At 64.9% G+C, this 21,207-nt stretch overlaps 3 protein-coding genes across 13 annotated transcripts in view; 1 reads left to right on the top strand and 2 right to left on the bottom strand.

Moving 5' to 3' along the window:
* Positions 1 to 260: 260 nt before the first annotated feature.
* Positions 261 to 7,115, bottom strand: SIDT2 (SID1 transmembrane family member 2). Of its 8 annotated transcripts, XM_074850977.1 has the most exons (28): positions 6,790 to 7,111; positions 6,491 to 6,612; positions 6,241 to 6,402; positions 6,080 to 6,125; positions 5,876 to 5,977; positions 5,719 to 5,802; positions 5,442 to 5,553; positions 5,299 to 5,364; positions 5,091 to 5,184; positions 4,913 to 4,968; positions 4,630 to 4,641; positions 4,449 to 4,520; positions 4,296 to 4,370; positions 3,970 to 4,032; positions 3,442 to 3,563; positions 3,284 to 3,357; positions 3,130 to 3,196; positions 2,936 to 3,009; positions 2,687 to 2,810; positions 2,489 to 2,606; positions 2,276 to 2,412; positions 2,085 to 2,193; positions 1,908 to 1,984; positions 1,758 to 1,804; positions 1,397 to 1,502; positions 1,180 to 1,290; positions 981 to 1,094; positions 261 to 901 (listed from the first exon to the last, which is right to left on the bottom strand). In XM_074850977.1, exons 1-28 carry the CDS (start codon positions 6,994 to 6,996, stop codon positions 839 to 841), a joined length of 2,616 nt encoding a protein of 871 aa, XP_074707078.1. In that variant the 5' UTR covers positions 6,997 to 7,111; the 3' UTR covers positions 261 to 838. The 8 variants fall into 8 exon arrangements, 7 of the variants coding, with proteins under 7 accessions (XP_074707078.1, XP_074707075.1, XP_074707080.1 ...); XM_074850974.1 differs by having other exon boundaries at positions 4,296 to 4,520; positions 6,790 to 7,112; XM_074850979.1 differs by lacking the exon at positions 4,630 to 4,641 and having other exon boundaries at positions 6,790 to 7,110.
* A 1,656-nt stretch (positions 7,116 to 8,771) lies between these two features.
* On the bottom strand, positions 8,772 to 16,497 carry PAFAH1B2 (platelet activating factor acetylhydrolase 1b catalytic subunit 2). The gene is made up of 6 exons (XM_074894927.1): positions 16,388 to 16,497; positions 15,368 to 15,455; positions 14,561 to 14,650; positions 13,640 to 13,756; positions 12,612 to 12,734; positions 8,772 to 11,971 (listed from the first exon to the last, which is right to left on the bottom strand). Exons 1-6 carry the CDS (start codon positions 16,420 to 16,422, stop codon positions 11,693 to 11,695), a joined length of 732 nt encoding a protein of 243 aa, XP_074751028.1. The 5' UTR covers positions 16,423 to 16,497; the 3' UTR covers positions 8,772 to 11,692.
* A 607-nt stretch (positions 16,498 to 17,104) lies between these two features.
* SIK3 (SIK family kinase 3) overlaps positions 17,105 to 21,207 on the top strand; it is an 84,159-nt gene continuing 80,056 nt past the window's right edge. For 2 of the 4 annotated variants that reach the window (XM_074850973.1, XM_074850972.1), the window contains exon 1: positions 17,105 to 17,262. The gene's annotated coding sequence lies outside the window, so the exon portion shown is untranslated. The remainder of the gene's footprint in view (positions 17,263 to 21,207) is intronic. The other 2 variants (XM_074850971.1, XM_074850970.1) reach the window with 2 other exon arrangements.

The following is a 21,207-nucleotide window of genomic DNA, read 5'->3' as shown; positions in this document are numbered from 1 at the left end:
TGGCACGGGCAGCCCCAGCCCGCGGGACCCTCCCTGCGCATCCCCAGCCCCCCCGTCCCACACACCAGCCCCCCCCGCGCCCCACAGCCCGCCCCACAACAGCCCCACAGCAGCCTCCGGGGCATCTTCTCCCCCCAAAGCCCCAGTGGGACAGAGAAGCTGTCACCGCAGCAGAGCGTGGCTGACACTCGGCAGAGCCCGCTGCCCCCCCGGGACCCCCCCGACCCACCCCGGCCCAGGCAGGAGGCGGCAGGCGCGGGCAAAGTGCAGACACTTGTTTAATGCGAGTCCCTTCCCAGCCGACCCACGCGCGGAGAGCACGCGGCAGCCTCGGCGGGGAGCGGTGGCGGGGGGCACGCAGCAGCCCACCCCCCCCGGGATGCCGAAGGAGACGCGAGCAGGGCCCCCCCTGCCACCACCACCGCCGTGACGCACCCCCCTCCCACCCACCCAACTCAGGCACTGAGGAGGGACCCGCACCCCCGCGCTGGGGGGGCCGCGGGGCTGCTGGCACGGTGCTCGCCCCGGCCCCCCCGCACACGGGGCGGCAGCGGCACTTCTTCCAGTGTCACTTGCCACCGAGGACGGGTCACCCGGCGGCCCCCCCCCGCCCCATTTTTGGCTATGATGAGCCCGGGGATGGGCACGCGGTGCCGGGGAGTGACCCGGCTGAGGGGGAGGAGGCACCCCGGGACCCCCGGGTGGCGTGAGGAGGGGGACGGAGTGGCTGGTGGGACCCCCAGCACGGGCATCCCTCCCCAGGGGCACGGGCCGTGGCGGTGGGGCCCCCCCCCCGGACGTTTGGCACGGGCCCAGGGCAGCGGGCGCCCGCGGGGCCCTAGAAGACGTAGATCTTGTCCCGCTGGACGCAGTCCAGGTCGTCGTCCAGCGTCAGCAGCACCTGGGGGCGAGGGGAGCGGGGCTGCGCTCAGCCGGGGCGCCCGGGGCCGTGGCACCGCGCTGGGGCCGCCAGCACCTACCAGGAAGGAGCCGAACATGGCGATGGAGGAGAGGAAGTGCCAGATGTCGTGGTCGTCAAAGAAGTCGAGCAGGATGCAGTCGCGGTTGTGCTCCCGGGACTCGGCCGGCGTTTTCTGCGGGGGACAGGGCCAGGCGTCACCGCGGCCGCCCCACCGTGCCCCACCGCACCACCCCACACCGCGCCGCCCTCCCGCTCACCTGCCATGTGCTGAGCCCCTGGAAGAAGAAGAAGAGGGCGAAGCCCCAGACCACCGAGGTGCCGACGATGCAGAGCAAGGGGATGAGCTTGATGCGCTCGCCGCTGCGCAGCTGCGGGAGAGGCCGGGGTCAAGGTGCAGGCAGGAGCCGGCAGAGCTGCCCGCCCCAGCCCTGCCCTGCCCCACCCTCTCCGCACCGCCGGGCCGGGGGCTCCCACCTTCATGATGATGTAGAAGGCGAAGTAGAGCAGGAGGTTGCAGATGCCGATGGCCAACAGGTAGGAAGCGAAGTCATTGGGGCGCACGATGAGGCCGTAGGCAGCGCTGGCGAGGCAGCAGGGTCAGCGCCAGCCAGGGGGACCCCCCCACCCGCCTGCTGCTGCCTTCAAGCCACGCCAGCAGCCCCCGGGAGGCCGGGCAGCACATGGGGCTGCCATGGTGATGGGGAGGGGGGCCCGTGGTGCTCGGCTCACAGCCGTCACGAGCTGGCCGTCCTCAGCCCAGCCCGGCAGAGGGCAGCGCGGGCGGTGGGGGGGGACCACGCTGCCGGGTCTGGCGTCTGCCCGGCTCCGCACTTACAGCGACCAGTTGATGATGTTTCCCATGACCAGGAGCACCATTCGGTCCTGCCGAGGGCGAGGGGGGGCTGTGAGGGGCGGGGGGGGCCGGCGCTGCCCGATGGGGTCTCGGCAGAGCCAGGGACCCCGGTGCCGCGGTGCCGGCACTCACCACGTACATGGGCCCGCTGCACTGGCGGACGCAGTCCGTGTACAGCACGTGCAGGATCCTGCGCAGGATGCCCGAGTCTGCGGGGAGAGGAGAGGAGAGGAGAGAGGTCGTGCAGGGGGGCTGCCACGCTGCGGTGGGGCCCCCCCCGGCCCTGCTGGCGGCGGGGCCCCCCCTCACCCAGCTTCCAGCGCCCCATGTAGTAGAGCTGAGTGCTCAGCAGCAGCGTGGCCACGATGTGGATGACGGAGAAGACGATCCAGAAGGCTGTGTTGCCCTTGCCGAAGACCTGCAGGGCCAGTGGAGCGGCGGGCAGTGGGGGCCACCGGCTGTGCCTCCCCCTCCCCACCACCGGTACCCACCGTACTCACCACGCCGACGACGGAGAAGAAGATGACGAGGGCCAGGCAGGCGTAGGCGCTGTAGGCGCTGGCGTTGATGTCCGGGTGACGCTTCTGGTAGAGCTTCAGCATGCAGAGCCCCGCGATCATGTACATGAAGGAGGTGTCTGGGGGGGTGGGCAGCAGTCAGCGCGGTGGAGGCAGCTCCAGCGCGGGCAGCGGGGGGCTGGGGGAGCTGCTCACCGAACTGGAAGTTGGTGTAGTTGGGGCAGACGTGGTAGCAGGCGCTGAGCAGCCCCTCCATCATCAGGGCGGTGCCCATGGCGTAGAAGAGCCCGAAGTGCTTGGGGATGCCGCACTCCTGGGGGGGCAGGGAGGGGAAGCGGGGAGCCCGGGCGGCACAGGCCCCCCCTGGCACGCGGCACCCACCCGGACCCTTACCAGGGCGCGAGCGTCGTTACGCAGCAGCGCCCGGTTGTAGTTGATCTCCCGCTGCAGGATGATGAGGAGGAAGAGCAGCCCCAGCAGGATGTAGCCCAGGTTGCTGAGGATGTTGTTGAAGGCGCTGCGAGGGGACGGGCCAGAGGTGGGTGCTGTGCCCCCCCACCCCACCCCATCCCACCCCACCCCATCCCATCCCATCCCTCACCAGGGACCCCCAGCCACCCCCCACGTCCCCCCTGGGCCCACCTGAGGTTCCCCAGCGGGTGGGCGCACAGAAAGTTGTAGTAGCAGATGTCCTGGTTGCCGGTGACGTTCACCACCTGCACGTGGGTGCGGTCAGAGTGGGCGGCGCCGGACGCGGGGGCACCCGGGGACGTCCCCGAAGTGTCCCGGGGGAGCGCGACCCCCCCCCCCCGAGCCCCGGCTGCTGCCCCACTCACCGTCTGGTAGGTGATGACGAGCTGGATGACGGGGAGGGCATAGAAGACGGCGATGGTGGCGATGTTCCTGGGAGAGGCCGGGGGGGTCAGGGGGGCCCCGCGCCCGCCCCGCGGCGCTGCCTGCTGCCCCCCAGCCCCGCTGCCCCCCGCTCACCAGAAGTAGATCTGGTACTTCTTCCGCAGCACCCGCTTGTCCTTGCGGGCCAGGTCGGCGACGCAGAGGTATTGCTGGAAGGAGAGGCAGGCGGAGGGGCTCGGCCCGGGCGGCAGGGAGCCGCCGGCGGGGCGTGGGGGCGCGGGGGGGACACGCACCTTGGTGCGGATGACGTTCTTGTCGTAGTCGATGTCGGCCAACGTGTCGTAGTCGTCCTCCTCGACGGAGCTGAGCGAGTCCAGGCGGGGCCGGCCGGCCACGTTCTCCAGCGACCGCTCCCCTGCGGCCGAGCCGGGCCATGAGCTGAGACCCCTGGCTGAGCCCCCCACCCCTAATCGCCCCCAATTAACCACGCGGCCGCCTCCTCGCCAACTCGCAGGAGCTCTGCGCACCCCCAGCGCTGCCCCTGCCCGGGGGACACACACAGGCTGTGCCGGCGTCGCCCCGTGCCCTTGACCCGCAGCGCTCGGCCGGGCTGGGGACAGTGGGGGGGTCAGGAGGACGATGTCGTCCCCCCGCCCCACCGCCCCTGGGGCGCTGCCCTGCCCGCGGGAGGGGGCTGCCGGGGGCTGCCCTCGCTGCGGGGAGCGGAGCGGGACCTGAGGTGCTTGGCGCCCCGGGCGTGAGCTCGGGGCAGGGCAGATTTCAGCATGATTGGCCCGTCCCCGCCCGGTACCAGCATCTACCCATGGCAATGCTCAGCGGCCTCGTCGGGGCGGACGGCGTGCGCCGCTTGAACTGCTCCTGCCCTTCAAAGGAAAGCGAGAGTTACTGGAGCAGGAGCGGGGCCGAGCCCGGGGGCTTCCCCGGCACGTGTCCGTCCCGCCGGTGCCAACGGAGGCCCCGCTGCGGCCTGCACAGAGGGGCTGGCGGCCCTGGGACCCTTCCCGGGAGGTGGAGAGGGGCAGAGCCGGGACGCTGCCGGCAGCGCAGCGCGGTAGGGGCAGCGCGGGCACGCGGCTCTGCGGGGCTGCGGCCGTGCTAGCCACCGCGCCGCTGCCCCGGCACTCACCCACGTAGCCGTAGGGGACTTCTGCCGAGCCCAGGCTGTCGGTGACGCCCTCGGTGCTGCCGGAGGAGCCGTTCCCTGCCGGGACGGCCAGACGGGGTGGGCACGGCCGCCTGCCGACAGGCAGGACGGCGAGGGACGGCGCGTGGCACTCACCGAAGGAGCCGTAACCGTAGCTGTCGTAGGGGGTATGGCCCAGGAAGGAGTCGGGGATGCTGCGGGCGTGCCCTGCGAGACAGGAGGGTCCCCATCAGGCCCCGGCGGCCACCCGGGGCCACCCGGCCGTTCGGCACAGAGCGGGCTGGCAGCCAAGGGCAGAGCGGATTGTGGCACCTACCCAGTAGAGATGCTGGGAGTCCCCGGAAAGCCGCGGAAAGAAAGAGAGTTGGTGAGAGGGACGAGCCCCAGCGCAGCCTGGCCAGCCCCAGAGCAGTGCCCCAAGACCTCCCTGTCCCCCCAACACCAGGATTCGTCCCCAGGGGGACAAGCGGGGGACAGCGGGGAGCTCCTGCCGAACCGAGGGCTTTGCCACGGGCCTGAGGGGGCAAAACCCGTGGGGATCCCGCAGGCAAACCCCCGCCCCGTGCCGCTGCTGCTGGCTGCTGCCTGCGGCCCCTCACCCGTGTCCAGGCTGGGCGAGTCCATGGCTGCCAGGAGCCCCCTCCTCTTCTGCTGCCTGCGAGGGGAGCGGCGTGAGCCACGCTGGGCCGTGCCACTGAGCCAGGCCTGTGGGCCCCCACGGCCACAGACGGTCCCCGTGGGCTCAGCGCTGGGGGGCGGCGGCGCCCGGGAACTCACCGGCAGCTCTCCCAGCAGGCGATGAGCAGCGTGAGGACGTAGAAGGAGAGGAAGATGCCCAGGCAGAAGAGCACGCTGCTGACATAGGCCTCCGCTGCGCAGAGCCGGGACAAAAGCCCTCAGGGGCAGCGGCAGCCCGGGGGACCTGCCACGGGGGCCCCTGCAGCGCCCAGACCCCCGGCCCCGAAGAACCCCCCCCCAGACTCACAGGTTATGGCGGGCGACACCATCACCTCCAGCATCTTCTGCCGGTTGTGCTGATCCACGGGCTCATCTGGAAGAAGGCACGGGCAGGGGTCTCAGCCACTGCGGGTGCTGCTCCCCACCCTGCCCCCAGCCCCCCCCGCGTACCTGGGGAGGCATTTTTGGAGAGGGGGTAGTAGGGCAGGGCCCCCCCGCACGCCTCATCCTCCGTCTTCACCACCACCACCACGTAGAAGCTGTTGCTGGGGAAATCCTTCTTCTGCAGCCACCGTCCCCAGCGGGGTCAGAGACGGGGGTCAGCGGAGCCCACCTGGGGGGGCCCACACCGCAACCCGCAGCCGGGGCTCCCCAGGGGGGGCCGGGGGCTGCCCCGGAGCGATAATGTCAGCGAGCTCTGCCGGGAAGGGCACGGCCCCGCGCCCACCTGCACTGTGATGGCCGCCTTCTTCGTCATGGTCTGGTACATCCCGATGAAGGCCACGTTGTTGTCCAGGTCATAGACGGGGCACTGCGGGGGCGGAGGAGCTGTCACCCCCCCAGGTGTCGTGTGTCGCCTGGGCAGGAGCCCCCCCCAAACCTACCAGGATGTCCTGGATGGAGATGACGGAGCAGGGGAAGGCCATGGCCGAGGTCACCTTCACGATCACCGAGTCCACTCCCTCGGGGAACTCATACTTGAAATACTGGGGCGGGGGGGGGGAAAGGGCCCATCAGTGCCGTGGCGGCCGCGCTCCCCCCAAGGTGTAGACCCTCTTCTGCGCTGCGCCGGGCTGGCTCCTCCTCACCTGCGGCTGCGCGGCCGTGGCATTGAAGCTGAACCTTTCATTCGTCCTGCAGAGAGCGTGGGAAGGATGACGCTGGCGGGGGGACCCCCAGTTCCAGCCGGCAGCCCCGGGGGGCCGCGGGTGGGTCGGGGGGGCTGTCCGGGGCGCGGGGGTCCCCTCACCGCAGCACGAAGTTCTCCACGCGGGTGACCCGGAGCTGGTAGGAAGCGTTGAGGGAGAGCGTGGAGACGTCGACGTAGAAGTGCTGGGTCTCCACCTCGGCCTTGGTCTGGGGCTGGCAGAGCGTGCGGCTCACCTCCTGGTACGCGTACTTGCGCTGGTACCTGGGCAGGCAGAGCGCCCGCCGAGCTGGGCCGTGCCGCCCCGCCGCCCCCCACGCCCCCCCGGCCCCCCCGCGCCCCCGCCACTCACAGTCCCCGCAGGATGAGCGGCACCTGGAAGGAGACCACCGCCTCCTTCTGCCTCACCACGAAGAGGACGGGCAAGTCCTTGTGGTCGGAGAGGACGTTCACCGAGACGCGCACGCCCTCCGTCTGCGGGAGAGCGGGAAGGCGAGGCGTCGGCCGGGCCCCGGCACCCGGACTTTGCTCGGCCCTCGTGGCACGAGGACGCGTCCCGGGCGCGGGGATGGCGCGGGGGGTCCCGCCGGCCCCGCCGTGCGCCCCGGGAGCGAGGAGGCCGGGCCGCGGTTGGCCGCCCCACCGGCTCACCCGGTTCCTCCGGACGCTGTGGTTGAAGGCGTAGATGTTGAGCAGGTCGGCGTCCACCCAGTCGGCGTAGGTGGTGTTGAAGGCGGCCTCCGTCTCGGCCACCCGCCGCGGCCGGCGGGGCTGGGGCAGGGGCAGGCTGGGCGGCAGGGCCAGCAGCGCCCAGGCCAGCAGCGCCCAGGCCAGCGCGGCCGCCCCGGTGCCCGGCATCCCGCCAGCATCCCCGGCCGCGCCCCGGCCGGCCAAGGTCCGCCGGGGCGGGACGGGACGGGACGGGGTGGTCAGCCGGGGCGCGCCCGGGCACCCTGCCCCATGGCCGGGCTGCGCCGGCGCTGCCCGGGGCTGGATCCCGGCGGAGCTGCCGCTGTCGGTGCCGCTGTCGGTGCCCGGTGCCCGGTGCCGGTGCTCTGCACGTCCCCGCTCCGCTGGCCGCTGTAAACACGGGCCGGCGGTGACGTCACGGGCCGTCACACGTTAAAGGGCCCGGCCGGGGAAGTGACGCGGCGGCGGGGCGGGACGGGACGGGGGGAGCGGCCCCGAGCAGAACCTCGGCCCGACGGGGAACCCCCCGCGCCGCGGGCACCCCTGCCCCAGACGGGACCCCGGAGGGGAAGCACTTGCTCCAGAAGGGAGCTCCTGCCCCATACAGGACCCTATAGGGGATCCACTGCCCTGTATGGGACCCTATAGGGGAGCCCTTGCTCTATAGGGGAGCCCCTGCCCCGGATGGGACCCTATAGGGGAGCCCTTGCTCTATAGGGGATCCCGTGCCCCATACAGGACCCTATAGGGGATCCCCTGCCCTGTATGGGACCCTATAGGGGAGCCCTTGCTCTATAGGGGAGTCCCTGCCCCGTATGGGACCCTATAGGGGAGCCCCCCTGCAGGGCAGTGCCCAGCCCCAGGGGCCGGGCAGGCACAGCCCCCCTCCATCCTGAGTGACCCCCAAGTTCGCACAGAGGCTGCCAGAGCCCCTCTGACAGGGACAAGGGCCCGTCCCGCCTGCTGAGCCCCCGGCCCAGCCGGGCCGCCACCCGCATCCTCACGTGTGGGGACGTGGTCGAAGTCGGTGCCGGGCAAGGTCTGGTGCTCTGGATTTCTGCGTGGGGGCTCCCGCAGCCCCCCCGCCCTTCTCACCACCCGTCAGCACCCGACCTTGGAGTCACTGGAAGTTTCCCCGGCTCCGCTCACGGGGGAAGCAGCAGCGATGCTGCGCAGCGTCTCAGCGTGAGTCTCCCTCAAACACCCCCTGGCCCGACTGCGGCCGAGCTCCCCGCTTACAGGCCTCTCCCTCGGCGCATTGCAGCCACCCGACCACATTTTCTGTGTGCGTGATTGGGGTTTTTGGGGTTTAAAACCCCCGCTGAAGCAGCTCAGCCCCGCATCATCTCACAGAAAGCCCTTTTCTAGGCTTGAACCGAGGCCTCTGCCGCCAGTTTCCCTCCGTTCTCTGCGGGACAAACGTCAAGAGACAAGAGTGCTGCTGCGATTGTGCACTTTATTTCTGTGGGTCCCCCAGCGAGGAGCCCAAAGCACTTTTCAGACAGTCTGGACGTTGTTTCCAGGCTGGAGTAGCATCGCCTCCGCCGGGTGACCGCGAGCCGCGTGGCGACGCGCAGTCCCCGTTCATTTCAGGGCTGTTAAACATCAATCGCTGACTAATCGAACGCCGGCGGGGGTCCCGTCGAGGCCCACAGTGCCCCCCCGTGCAGAACCGCCCTCGCGGCTTCGGGCACGGGGCCTACGCTCTGCACGGCGCAAGGAGTGGGAAACCAAGCGAAAAGCAGCCCCCGGGGAGCGGGGGAACAGGAGGGGGGTGAAACGGGGAGCCAGGGGCCGGCCCCCTGGGAGGGCAGGCCGTGAGCACGGGCAGCACCCCCCAGCCGCCCCCCCGGCCCCGCGGAGACAAAACGGGATGGGTCAGCCACAGCGGGCAGGGAGGGGAGACGCGGGCAACACGGTGGGAAAGACACGCTGCAACACGGTGGGGTGAAACATTGACATTTATATCGAAATACGCACGAACAGAGCGAGCGCTACCAGCCGACGCTGCGTTTTGGCCAAAGCAGAATCACAACGGTTTTGTCCCGGGGGAGGTCCGGAGCGGGCAGCGGGCAGGGCAGGGAGGGCAGCGCCGAGGGAGCCTGCGGCCTCGTTTCACACTGGTGCGGGCTTTCCTCCTCCCAGCTCCCATCCTGCCACCCCGGCAGGTTACCAGTGACTTTCTGTCCTTTCACATCTTTTGTTTTGTTTCTCTCTCTGCTGTGATAAAGACGAAGCTGGCAACGCTCCCACAGAGCTCACACCGTGACAACGTCAGGGTTCCCAGCCCCAACCCCAGGGGCCGTTCAGGAGCCGGAACTGCAGCTTCTCCACCCGTCTTGCGACGGGGCGTGGGGACGCTGGTACTGGGTCCCCCAAAGCCCAGCAGTGGGAGCGGGGCAGGTCCCTGCTAAGCAGCGACAAGCAGAGCTCAAGCCGGAGCGGGGAGGAAGCCATCCTCGCTTTCTTGACGCGGTGCCAGCAGTACCAGCGGCGGTTATGGGGGCAGAGGGGGGGGCTGTGAGCGCTGGACCGAGCAGAGCGTGGCGCCTTAGCAAGCCGAGCCTAAGCAGAGCCGTCCTCAGGCACGTCGCAGGCGGCTCAGGAGCCTGCCAAAGCTCTGGGCCTGCCCGGCCCCCCGCCAAGAGGGGCTGACTCACGGCCGCCGTTGCTGACTTGACGACCTGGGGCCTTTCGCTGGAGCGCATGTTCCTGGTCAGCAGCTCTTGAGCCAAACGCAGCGACAGCGAAGCAGCGATGGGGATTCAACCAGCGCCTGGAAAGCTGACAGGGAGCAGAGCTCGGTTCACCCCGTCTCCCTCAGGGGTGCGTGGGGTGGGGGTAAGTCCTTTCCCCAGGAATCCTCCGCTGCAGCGTTGCGGTTTTCCACTCTCCCTTGCCCCAACTTCCCTGGCGAGCGGCTGGTCGGCAGCGGAGCGGCCTCGCCTGAGCCCATCCCGCCGGGCAGCGCAGCCCCGCGGCCGAGCCGGCCCTGGTCGGGGCAGCAGGGCCGGGGCCGTGGTCCCTTCTCTACCGCCACGTCCCGCTCCTGCTGCCGCAAGCGGAACGCTTCGTCTTTCCTTCATCTGTGTGTAGATCACATATACTGGAAACGAAACACACACTACGCATGCAATCCAGGCAGAAATCCTGCTACGATCAAATCTACGGGGAGAGGGGAATGTAGTGGGACAATTAACGAGTTCCTTACTGCTAGGTTATAGACTGTGTTAAACACCAGCACCCTTCCGTGTAAGAAAGGGCAGACAGACTATGTACAGCGCCTACGCACGCCACTGCAGCGGGGCACAGCAAGCAACCCGGACGCCCGACGCCCCGCGCTGGGAACACGGTGGGAAGCGCCCGCTGAAAAGCGACCCGTTCCTCCCTGATTTACCCGCCGGGACGAGCGCGCGGGGCCATGGACCCTGCGCGTGCGGGAGGAAGCGCCGAGGCCCACGGGAGCTCCGGCGGTGGCGGGTAAGCCGAGGAGGAACAGGCTTTGTTTCAGATGATTTGCGAGTACGGTTAGCTATTCGTCTAGGGCTCTGCCTTCCGGGTCCAAACCAGTTTCTTTCTGAAAAAGAGAAACCTTTCGCTTTTAAACGAAAGGCTGTTTGCCAACGATCGTTAGTAGACTACAACCACAACCAGCCCTCGTAACAGAAAACCCAAACCAAAATCCCCGCTGGCCGCAGCCCTGCCCCTCCAGTCCCTCAGCTCGAGGCGAGGAGCAGCGTCCAGGGCAGGAAAAGCTACACCTTGGCTTCAGTGTTTACTGTTAGAGGCTGTAGTTGCTCACATAAAATGTTTATACATGTAAAACAGAAGCAATAAAGAAATATACACCTTGGAATCTGTAAAGCTTCAGAGTGATTGAGGCCTTGCGGACAGGGGCTACTCATAGGGGTTTCCTTTAGGAAAAAAGGATGTAACAGTCATACTTAAAAAAAAAAAAACAACGGACAGCACTACAAAGGGCCCTGTGGCATCTTGGAGGAATGAAATGTCGGCTCTAGAGTAGCGAGGAAGTGAGTGCCTTGCGCGGTGTTTACTGGATAATTAAAATCCTACACTGAGCAACTGTTAAAAGCCAGCGACACCACGGCGAGACGGGAGCAGAGAACAGGACGGCCGGCAGCACCGGGACGAGGCTGCCCCCGGGGAAAGCTACATGGGAGGAAGGTGCCCCGTGGGGGGAAGGTGCCCGGCTACAGGCACGTGAAATAAGCACAAGCACAAGCACCCGGGAGTGTTACACGAGGTTGCTTAACCGTTTGTTTCTTTGCATTTCTGAATTCCAGTTTCACGCCGCTTCGGTGAGGAGTGAGGAAGCCACACGCGTCACTTCAAACCCCCCCAGGGAAAAAAAAAACCAACAACCGACCGACCAACGTTAAAAGGTGGGACCGAGTTTGGAAAAATGCATCTGTTCTGGCTTTTGCAAGTGGAATGTGATTCTTGTTCAGAGGCTACTACACAGAGCACAGTCCCCACAGCCAGGACTGGCGAGCAGGAGCTGTGCACGGGCCGTCAGAGACGGGCTACGAGGGGTCTAGGACAACCACGGAGCAACGAGAGGTGAGGGGGGCACAGAGCGACAGTCCTGTTCTCAGGTTAAATGAGGAATGGTTTAAAAGTAAAACTCTTCTGCAGCTAATCTCCTCCTGCAATAAAACCAACCAAGCCGGCCCTCGTATGTACAAGACCAGTTAACCATGAGCCTTCCCCCTCCAAACACTAGGTACGAACAGCCGGTAACATTCTACAATGGAAAGTGCTTTAAGAAAGAAGGATTCTGTAGTGCCAGTGACAGAACGGATCTGATGGGCTGGGTGATGCTCTGCACGCTGGCGGCAGCTGCTCAGGCCAGGGCAGCTCGTTTCTCCTCAGGGGTCTCCTCCAGCAGCTGCATGATCAGTTCGTGGAGGGGTTTGCAGATCTTGGCGTAGCCCCCTCCCGTCAGGTGCAGGAAATCGAACATGTCGTGGTAGGAGATGGTGCCGTCCGAGTGCACGAAGCCGACGTCCACGTCCAGCAGCTGGACGTTGGGCAGTTTGGGGAGCGAGGCTTTTAGCAGATGGTTCACCTTGGCGTTCTTCTGCCGCAGCGGGTTTGGCTTCTCTCCACGAGGTAGCAGGCCCTGGCACAGGAAGGAGCAAGACAAGAGCTTCACGCGACTCTGACGGCATCCCGGGGCCTGCTCTCCCCTCCGCCCCAGGCTGCCTCTCCAGATTTAAGATGTCTGCGACAAGGGCGACTCGTCCCTCGAACCAGACTTTGTCCACTCAGACCTAATTTGAAATGCAGCTGAAGGAGCCAGATGAGCTGTAAGCACAACCGGCAAGGCGCCTGCTTTCTTTTTTCTTTTATTTAAAAATATATCCACTTGTGCTCTTTCTAGAAGCTTTCAGCGGCGTCCTGAATGCCAGTGCCCAGCTTCTCGGTCAGAGAGGCACCAGCTAAGCTGCCAGGACCAGGATTTCCAATCCCTGCTCTGCTCTGGGCACCTTTTTTCCCCCCTCACAGGACTTCTCCTCCCGCCCTGCCGAGCGGGACAGCGATACCGCTACCGGGAATGGCTGTACCCGCCCCGGGGGGGCCGCAGGGACGGCTGGTGCAGAGCCAAGCGGAGGAGGGGAGGCAGGCACGCCGCAGGAGATAAGTCCAGCAGCTGCCCTCCCCCGTAAGCCCCCGTAACTCCCAGCACTGTGGGGGCCCGGTGCAGAGCGAGCCCGGCCTCCTCGGAGCCGGGTACGTTCACAGCGCCGCAGGAGACGTACCAGTACAATCACTTTGGCCTGTGGCTGCTGGGTGTTTATCAGGCGCACGATAGCCTCGATTCCACCTGCTACTTCTTCTGCTGTGTTTTCGTGGTTATTTGTTCCAACCCAAACCACAATGACCTGCGAGGAGAAAAAAAATGTTTGCAGCTTTTGCAGAACATGCCGTGAGAGGCTTGCTGACCCTGAAAGCCCTGGGTAAACATCATCTGCGACCAGTGAGCTACAGAGTCAGGCTTAAGGCTAAACTCGGACTGCGAGAGGGCTTCAGTGGGCAGCCAGGCTGATTCCTGTAGAGCACTGAACGAGCTCCTCTTCTGGCCCCCAGAACAGATGACGAACTGGTACTACTGGAGCTTCCCTGGACAGCCTGAGACGTCTGAGCCCATTTGGGAGCCTCCCAGCAGACAGACCCACAGGAGCCTACACGGCCGAGAGGGCAGCATAGCCTCAGCTCCTCAGGGGTGGGGAGAACCGCGCAGCTCCGCTTTTTATCTTGAAAGATTGTGAACTGCTCAATACTGGGCTCCAACAGGAGTGACGCTGCCTCCTCCCCGGGGTACGCCCCGCCTCGCAGCAGCGTGCTGCGCTGCCCCCCCTTCCAGGGAAGACGCTGGCGACAGGACTGCAGCCCGGAAAGCTGATCTTCACCACCCCCCCAACACCACCACTAACTCTGTAGCCAGTCCTTCACCACCCCTTTCCAGAGGCCAAGGCTGCATCGCAGGCCTGAGAGACACCCTGCCACTCCAAACCACGCCTAGCTAAGCTAAACCATAGGCCTGATCAACACTGTCTCTAGGACTAGAAGGCCGCCTCTACTTCTGGATGACACTCTCCGATTTGTGTATTCAGCAGCGTAGGAGACAGAGCTCTGTTCCCAAACACGGCGGGTTTAGCCAAATACATGTCAACACAGCGCCAACAAAAAGTTCTGTGCAGAGTAACGGCTCAGTTCTGCACCGCCCAAGCACTGAAGCCTCTCCTAAGCCAGCACAGGGCTGCCTGGTTTGGTTTTCTGCTTATACCTTCGGTTTAATGTTCTCCAGTTCACCGTTCTTCAGTCTCCATAGAACGTGTCCCGTGGTGTCTCCACCAATCCCAAAATTCAACGCATGAAGGGGTGAGAAGAGCTCTCGCCATATCTGCAATCAGAAATTAGCGGCCGGTTCAGAGCAGCGTCCCCACTGTGACAGGAAGATCCTACACAGACAGCGACGTCTTCAAGGACCCCGAAAGCAGCCGCGAGGCTGCCTCTGGAAACACGCTGCCATAAGGGGCAGTTAAACACAGGACGAGGCTTTGCTCAGGGGTCCAGAAGAGATGGAGTCGCTGATGTTCCAGCACTCCTGGCACAAAGGAAGGGCAAGTGCTCTTGAGTCCCATCAGCCACAGAGAGTGCTGGATCGGTTGCAGACCCCTGTGTCCCCCGCTACCCTAAGCACGGGGCTCCTGAAGAAGGGAGCTGTGACCCGAAGACACCCCTTTCATCACCAGGTAACAGAACTAGAAGAAACGGAAGCAGCTCGTGCAGAACAAAGCTGCTCAGCTGCCACCGCAGCTCCTCTTTGCCCCAACAGGGTTTTTGAGAGAAGCAGCACTCCGGGGGCTGTTAAACCTGTTCTGGCCACGCAAGATACGCCTCCAAAGACCCCGACGGAGCTGGAATCTGAGACTCAGGGAACTAGCAAGGGGCTGTGTACGTGTGTCAAAATGGAGGCAGTCGGTAACGGCTTCAGAGGAATGCGGGTGGCTGGCAGAGGTGATCGGGCAGGGCTCCGTACAAGCACTGGGATGTTACGGAAGCTGGGCAGGACAAACCCGAAGGGATGCCAGTCAAATCAGAACAGAAGAAGCTGTCAGTGTTACATGTGCTCATCAACTGCTGGACGAGAGACGGAAAGACTCCACTCTCTGCAACCCCACCGCCCTCCTGCCCTTAGCAATACCTCGTACTGCTGCAGCAGCTGCACCATGGAGTCACCCACGAAGAGCACGTCGGGCTCCTTGTCCTTGCAGTCCAGGACAAACCTATTGTGCTGTTAAAAGGAAGCAGCAAGGTAAGCGGGGGCTGGCGGCTGACAGTGCCTCCTCGGTATCTCTGCTGCGGGACAGAACGGTGCCATTCCCTCCAACACCCTCCTCTGCCTTAACCCGTGAGCCGCTGGACGCTGCTCCCCACTGCACAAACCCCAGCAACCACCTCGGCTGCGGCAAGAGCAGCAGCTCGTTTGCCCCACGCGCTACACGTACGTAAGCTGTGAGCCTGCCAGACGCCCATTAGATTCAACAATTACAGAGCAGAGAAATGAGCAGTTAGTCACCGCAGCGAGCATCCTCTGGCTACTGCTCCCTGCCCAGCAGGAAGCGCCGCAGCAGGGGACGGGCACTCCAGACACTTCACCTCTGCTGTTTGCAGCCCTGCCACTCCCTCGCGCAGGCGCACGCGTGAAAGCGCTGCTTTGCGCTTTGTTTAACAAAGGGGTTGGCAACTTCTCCCAGCCGATGGGCCAGCCGGAGGATTTTCTGAAACGCACAGGGCAGCCTCCAGGTCACACAACGATGCTCCTTTTTGCCGGGCTTCATCATCCCGAGGCAGACGCCTACCGACCGCCAGCCAGCTAGCTTTGGGCAGCGGAGCTGTTGTGACCTCAGGGCCAGCGGCATGACCGGTCGGGGCCCTGCAGCACTCGCCCAGCAGCTCCCCCAGTATAGAGAACTCAACCTCATACGACCACAGCCCCTCCTGGCCTTACCTGTGACATCCACCTGTCATCTCCCTGAATATCCTCAGCGGCGTGTGGAACTGCTGCTGGGTTTCGGTCCCCCCGGCTCATGCTGTTCCTGCGGAAAGAACACGTCAGATGAGCCGATTCCAGCAGCACTTGCGGCACGCGGGTGCTGGGGAAGAAAGGCTCTGCCTGGCCAGCAACCGCTGCGCATCCTGACATTCGCAAAGGGCAAAGCACACCTGGACCTATCTCGGCATGTGAACACCACGTTATAAAAAACAAAGAAAAGCGCATTTCAGAGGGTGTTCTGTGGAAGGGCACCTCAGCTCTGCAAGGCTTGAATAACATAATAATAAACGCTAATAGCCTGAGGATTAGCCCCTATTAGCGTTGAGATATCCAGCTTATAATGTCTGAGCGCCGCCGGTCAGGTGGATTATCTGGCTTGAGGGGATGGTGCATCACAGAGGATTGATCCCGAAGGATCCAAACGGGGAAGACCGTCGGCCAGCGGGCCAAGGCTGCCAGCTCCCGCCCGGGGCCAGAGCGGAGCCCAGCCCTTCCTCCCGCAGCCCCGGGCTGCCATGACATCAGGGCGGCGGGCTGCAGCCCATCTCCTCCCGTCCCGTCAGAGAGGTGCCCACCCCGGCCCCGCTCCCACCTGGGCCCCCCCAGCGGCCCCGCCCGCGCCCAGGTGGCGATGCTGAGGGGCAGGGTTTATAAGGACGGCTTCCCGCCGCCGCCCCCGCTCTGGGGGGAGCTCCTCCTCCTCCTCCTGCTCCGCCGTCACGGCGAGGCCGCCGCGTCGGGTGGGGTCTCCCTGCGGCCTGAGGGAGCCCGGCTGCCCTCCCCCCTCGCCCAGGCCCCAGCGATCGGGCGGAGGGGGAGGCCCCCGCAGCCCTGCGCCAGCTCCGCCGCGGGGCGCGGCCCAGGCCTCCCCGCTCCGCCCTCCCCGGGAGCGGCGGGCCGGGATGGCGGCGGTCCCGTGGGGCGGGGCTGGGCCGGTCCCCCGCGCCGCGCCCGGCCCCGGCCCCGCGCACTCACGGCGGCTGCGGCTGCGGCTCCCCCCGCGACTCCATGGCGCTGTCGGGCGGGCGCCTCCCTCCCCTCGGCCCGGGCTCCCACCGCGCCTGCGCCGCCGCCGCTTCCGCTTCCGCCCGCGGCCGCCCGCCAATCGCCGCTCGCCTCCCGCCGCGCTTCCGGCCGCGCTGACGGAAGTCCCGCCCAGCGCTCCGGCCGGCTTGGCCCCTAGGCGGCGCCCGGCGGCGGCGGCCGCGGCGATGACGTCATTCTCCCGGCCGTGACGTCCGCGGCGTCATTGTCCCGCCGGCGAGGCGAGGTGAGGCGGGCCCGGGGCGGGGGGGGGGCTGTCCCGTCCCCCTCGAACCTCCCGGGGTGCTGGGGGGGGGGGGGGGTGTGTGTGCCGCGGGGCTGAGGTCAGCGGTGAGCCGTGACGTCACCGCGCCGCGGCCGCGGGATGGCGGGGGCGGGGCCGCCTCCCTTCGGGCCCGCGGGGCTTCGCCCTCCGCGCGGGGGCGCCCCGACCGGCCCCTCCGCCAATGGCGGGCGCGTCCCGGCGGCGCTGGCGTCACTGGCCCCGCCCCTCCCCGGGGTTGCCATGGCAGCCGCCCGCCCTCCCCCCTTCCCCCCCCCGCCCCCCCCGCGGATGAGCTCACGCGGTGCCGCAGCCCCGAGGGGGGGGGTTTGCTCCTCGCAACAAGATGGCGGCGGCGGCGGCTGCAGCGGCGGCGGCGAGCGGCGCGGGGGGGCCCCCTCCGGCCCCGCGGCTGCCCCCGGCCCCGCCGCCCCCGCGGCCCCCCGGGCCGGCCCGCATCGGCTACTACGAGATCGAGCGGACCATCGGGAAGGGCAACTTCGCCGTCGTGAAGCTGGCCACGCACCTGGTGACCCGGGCCAAGGTGAGGGGGCCCGGCGCGCGTGGGGCGGCCCCGCCGGGCGCTTCCCCCTCGCCGCGGGCCGCTCCGGGGCGCCGGCGGGGGTTGTCGGGGCTGTCGGCGCGGGGGGAGAGCGCTGCCCGCCCCGCCGTGCGTGGGGCCGGGCCCGCGGGCGGCGCGGCCGGGGCTCCCCGTGGCCCGTCGCTCCGCTCCGCCCGCTCTGGGCCGGCAGCGCCGGGGCGGGCGAGCGGCCGCGGCACGGCCGGTTCGTGGCGTTACCGGGGGGCCGAGCGCCGCGGCGAGCGGGGGCCGAGCCGGGGCAGCTGTCACCGGGCCCTTCGCCTCGGCGGCGCGGCCGGCAGCGAAACCCGCCGCCTCTCCCCGCCGGGCGGTCCCGCGCCTCGCTCGCTCTCGCTCTTCATTTTACCGGGGGATTTCGGCGGGGCAGGAGCCGGGGCAGCGCGGGCGCGGGGATGCGCCGGGCGCGGGGCAGCACCCCCAGCCCGGCGGCGAGCGGGGCTGCAGGGCAGGAGCCCCCCGGTCTGGCGGGGCTGCGCAGCAAACGGCGAGGAATAACGCGAGACGGGGGCTGGCTGGGCGAGCGCTGCTGGCGCACGGGGGGCTCCAGGTACGGGCTGCGCTCCCGCCTCGGCGGCTCCGTTACCCCGGAGCACGGCGGGAGATCCCTGAGGGACCCAAATATCGCCGCTGCAGTCGTGACTTCCTTACGCCGCGCTCTCGCAGGGGACTTGCCTCGCTGCCCGTGCCGGTGGCAACGCCGGCGACTTGTGCGGAAACCCTCGCAGGATGAAAACCGCGATGGAAGCGGAACCGGGCATGGGAAGGCAGCGGGGAGCGGACAGGCCGCAGCTAAATCCCGTTCGCCCGCGCCACTGCCCGGCTCCTGGCTACCGTAGTGGCACCCTGGAGGCTGCCGATGGAGGCCGAGAAAGCGGTTGTGGCTTGGGGGCTGTCCTTGTCCTCCTATAAATTTCAAGAGTTACGTTAGTTAAGTTATTGAAGCATCAGTATAAATCCACGGTTACTTTCATTTGTTGGAACTCTGGCTTTTTGCCCAGATAACTAAGTAAAATTAGTTTCAGGGGCTATTTAAAAACCAGTTACTTAACACCTCCCGGACAGTTCTTTTCAGAATTGGGTTATATTTGCCTATCTTGCATAAACTGACGTCTGCTTCTGTGCCTTCAAGTGCTCGATGCTGCAGTTGAACCTGCGCTTCGGCTGCTGCTGTTTTGCGCAGGGCTTGGCCCTCGTTTTCCCCGTTCAGAAGCAGGATGGTGCTGGTAGAAGCAGGGGCGATAGGCCCAGCTGCTGCGCATGCAGGAGGCTGATCCCGCAGCGACAAGTTGCGCTCCTGTTCTCGGCCTCCTCGTTGAGTCGAGGTTTTTTTTCAGCGGTGCGAACTCCGAACTTTGCAAAGTACCCAAGCGGAGACCATCTTTTGCATGGGAATAGTTGATTTTTTTTTTCTGAAGTGTGGCACAAGGCACGTAGATTTTCTCTGGAGACCCTGTTCAGCGTTGACAGGGCCAGGGCTGGGTTTTGTGCGTGGTCGGTGGATAGTGGAAGAGGCTGCAAAGCTTGAAAAACTCGTGCTTTGCTAAATGGCCGTTTACACTTGTTTTGACTGCCGTGAGGCGACCGAGGGCAGTCTGTTGGCTTTGCGAAGCAGCGCGGCTCGTTCCTGGTGGGACGGTAGATGTACTGGTTGCTGCTGCCGCTGAGCCTCGTGCAGCGTGCCGGCTGCTGCAGGGGCGGGTTGGGCGTGCTTGCACGCTGCCCTGCGTCGCTGCGAGGAGGAGACACGATCCCTCCGAACTCTGAGCGCTCTCTGAGACTGGGGAAATACCTGTGCTGGAACAACTGCCGTCTGTTTGGCTGTGCCGGGGCCTGCCGGGCTGAGCTGGGATAGCTTGGAGCTGAAACTTGACCTGGAAGCTTTCTCAGCTCGGAGGTCAGGTTTCCTTTCAAATCCCAGCCTGTGGAGTGCGAGCAAATGGATTGTTTTTGCCTGCAAACCCTCCGCGCTGTTGTTTCAGTGCTTTTCCTTCACTGACAGGGCCGTTGCTACTGACTCTGGGAGAGGAGTGGGGAAGGAGAAAGGAGCTACTCGCTTCGAGCTCCGGGAGTCGTGAGGTTAGAGGGGAGGTATCGATGTAAAAAGCATTGGAAAGAGTGAATCTGTATGGGAAGGCTTTGCTAAATGGCAGCGGGAATACCAAATAGCGCTGCCGAGAGCTTGTTTTCATCAGGGTAGTACTTTTAACAGTTTGGCTTAATGGAAACGACTTAGGAGAAAAAAAAGCCGTGGCAGAATGGTCCCATTTAGCGATCTGAAGGAATTCTTTGATCACGAAACACAAGTGTAGCCCAGTTGCTGAGCGTGCTGGCGGCCCCCTCCAGAGGTGGTCTCTTCCAGTAGTGGCTGCAGAGAAGAATCGGGCAGCGTTCAAATATAGCCACCGAATCCCGGCACAAACTTGACCCCGTGTCACATTCTCTGGGAGAAAAGCTGGTTTGCTCGTCACGGCCCCTCCTTGGGAACCGCGCTTGCCTGACGTCTCCAAAGGAGTTCCAGCGTGAACGCCTGCGTAAGCTTGCAAACGCGCTGTACCCTCTTTTTAGACCTTTTCAAGAAGGTGAAGCGAATCACTAGGTCTGCTCGTGCTCATCGCTGCGCGTCAGTTTAAAGGTGGCCCCTGGATGAGGCTTTGGAGCCCATTTTCCTGTCCTGTGGACATTTACCAGGTCAAACGGACTTTGACGTGGCATCTGAAGATAACGGCTTCGGCATTCCTGGCCGGCGTCCCCTTTTCCCTAAAAAAGAAAAGCAGAGAATAGTTTGGTGCCTGTTCTCGAAATAAAGGACCAGGATTTTTCTCCCCGTTTTGAAACGGAGGGCTGGGTTTATTTGCAGAGAGGAGGAGAGCGTGTGCCGTGCGCGCCTGGCTCTAATGGTCTGGCACACAGTGCTGACACAGAGCGTTGCAGTTTACATATAACTGAATTTCACAAGTCGAATGTGGGTCAGCAGTGTTGGGGACACTAACGAAAGGGAATGTTAATCATCCCAAAGGGCAGGAGGCCTGTATTCATAATTGTCTCTGCTGGAACTGATGAAATAGAAGGGAACAGTCGACAATTTACGTATTAACCAAGCCAGCAATTTACATTCAGTCCCTGGTTATGCAAAGTCGGAATCTTGTGCTCTGTAAGAGAGCTGTTCTGATGGCTGGGCAGGAACTGGAGCCGCTTCTCTGACTGGGATTAATTGGGCACCTGCAGGATATCTTGCTGCGTCTCTCCTTTTCTGTTTCCTGCCTTCTGTCCCCCTTCCCTTTGTCTCTTCTCATCTCCCACAAGAAACCCTTTCTTGCTTCTGTTCTCAAAATCTTCCGAGTGACCTACTGAATGAATTGTTTTCCACACAATTTCCATTTATAAATCATCCAAGCGACTTCATTAGAATTCCAGCTCTGTTCAGACACTGGAGTTGTTTTTAACGCCACATTTTTTCATAGGGGTTGATCCGTGAACATTAACAGAGAGGACTTCATGAATGCACTGCGGAGCACGTACCGTATGTTCCCCTGCTCTTTGGATGTTGCGTTTCGGCCTTCAGGAGCTGTTGGGGACAAGGAGGGAGGAGGGGGACCGCTGTGGCTGCTGTGCCATGCCCAAAGCTCGCTGCTGTCCCTCCTCCCCTTGGGCCAGCCACAGCCTGGAGACCCAGCCAGCCTGTGGAGCGTCCCCGCCGCCGTCCCACTGCAGCGAGCAGTACGTTGCTGTAAACGTCCCGCCTTCCCTTCTTCTGTGAGTTCAAGCCGTTGCACTGCGTGTTTCCTTGGGAGATGAGTATTAATTTTTGCCTCCATTTTTCTCTTGAGGTGGAGATGAGAATTCACAGTCCTGGGAGAACGTGGATACCTCCCGAGTCCAGTGATCTTC

The sequence above is a fragment of the Strix uralensis genome, chromosome 26 (assembly GCF_047716275.1).
Source record: "Strix uralensis isolate ZFMK-TIS-50842 chromosome 26, bStrUra1, whole genome shotgun sequence".
Lineage (NCBI taxonomy): Eukaryota > Metazoa > Chordata > Aves > Strigiformes > Strigidae > Strix > Strix uralensis.
The sequence above is the reverse complement of the archived record's forward strand: the minus strand, read 5'-3'. Positions and strand labels throughout refer to the sequence as shown.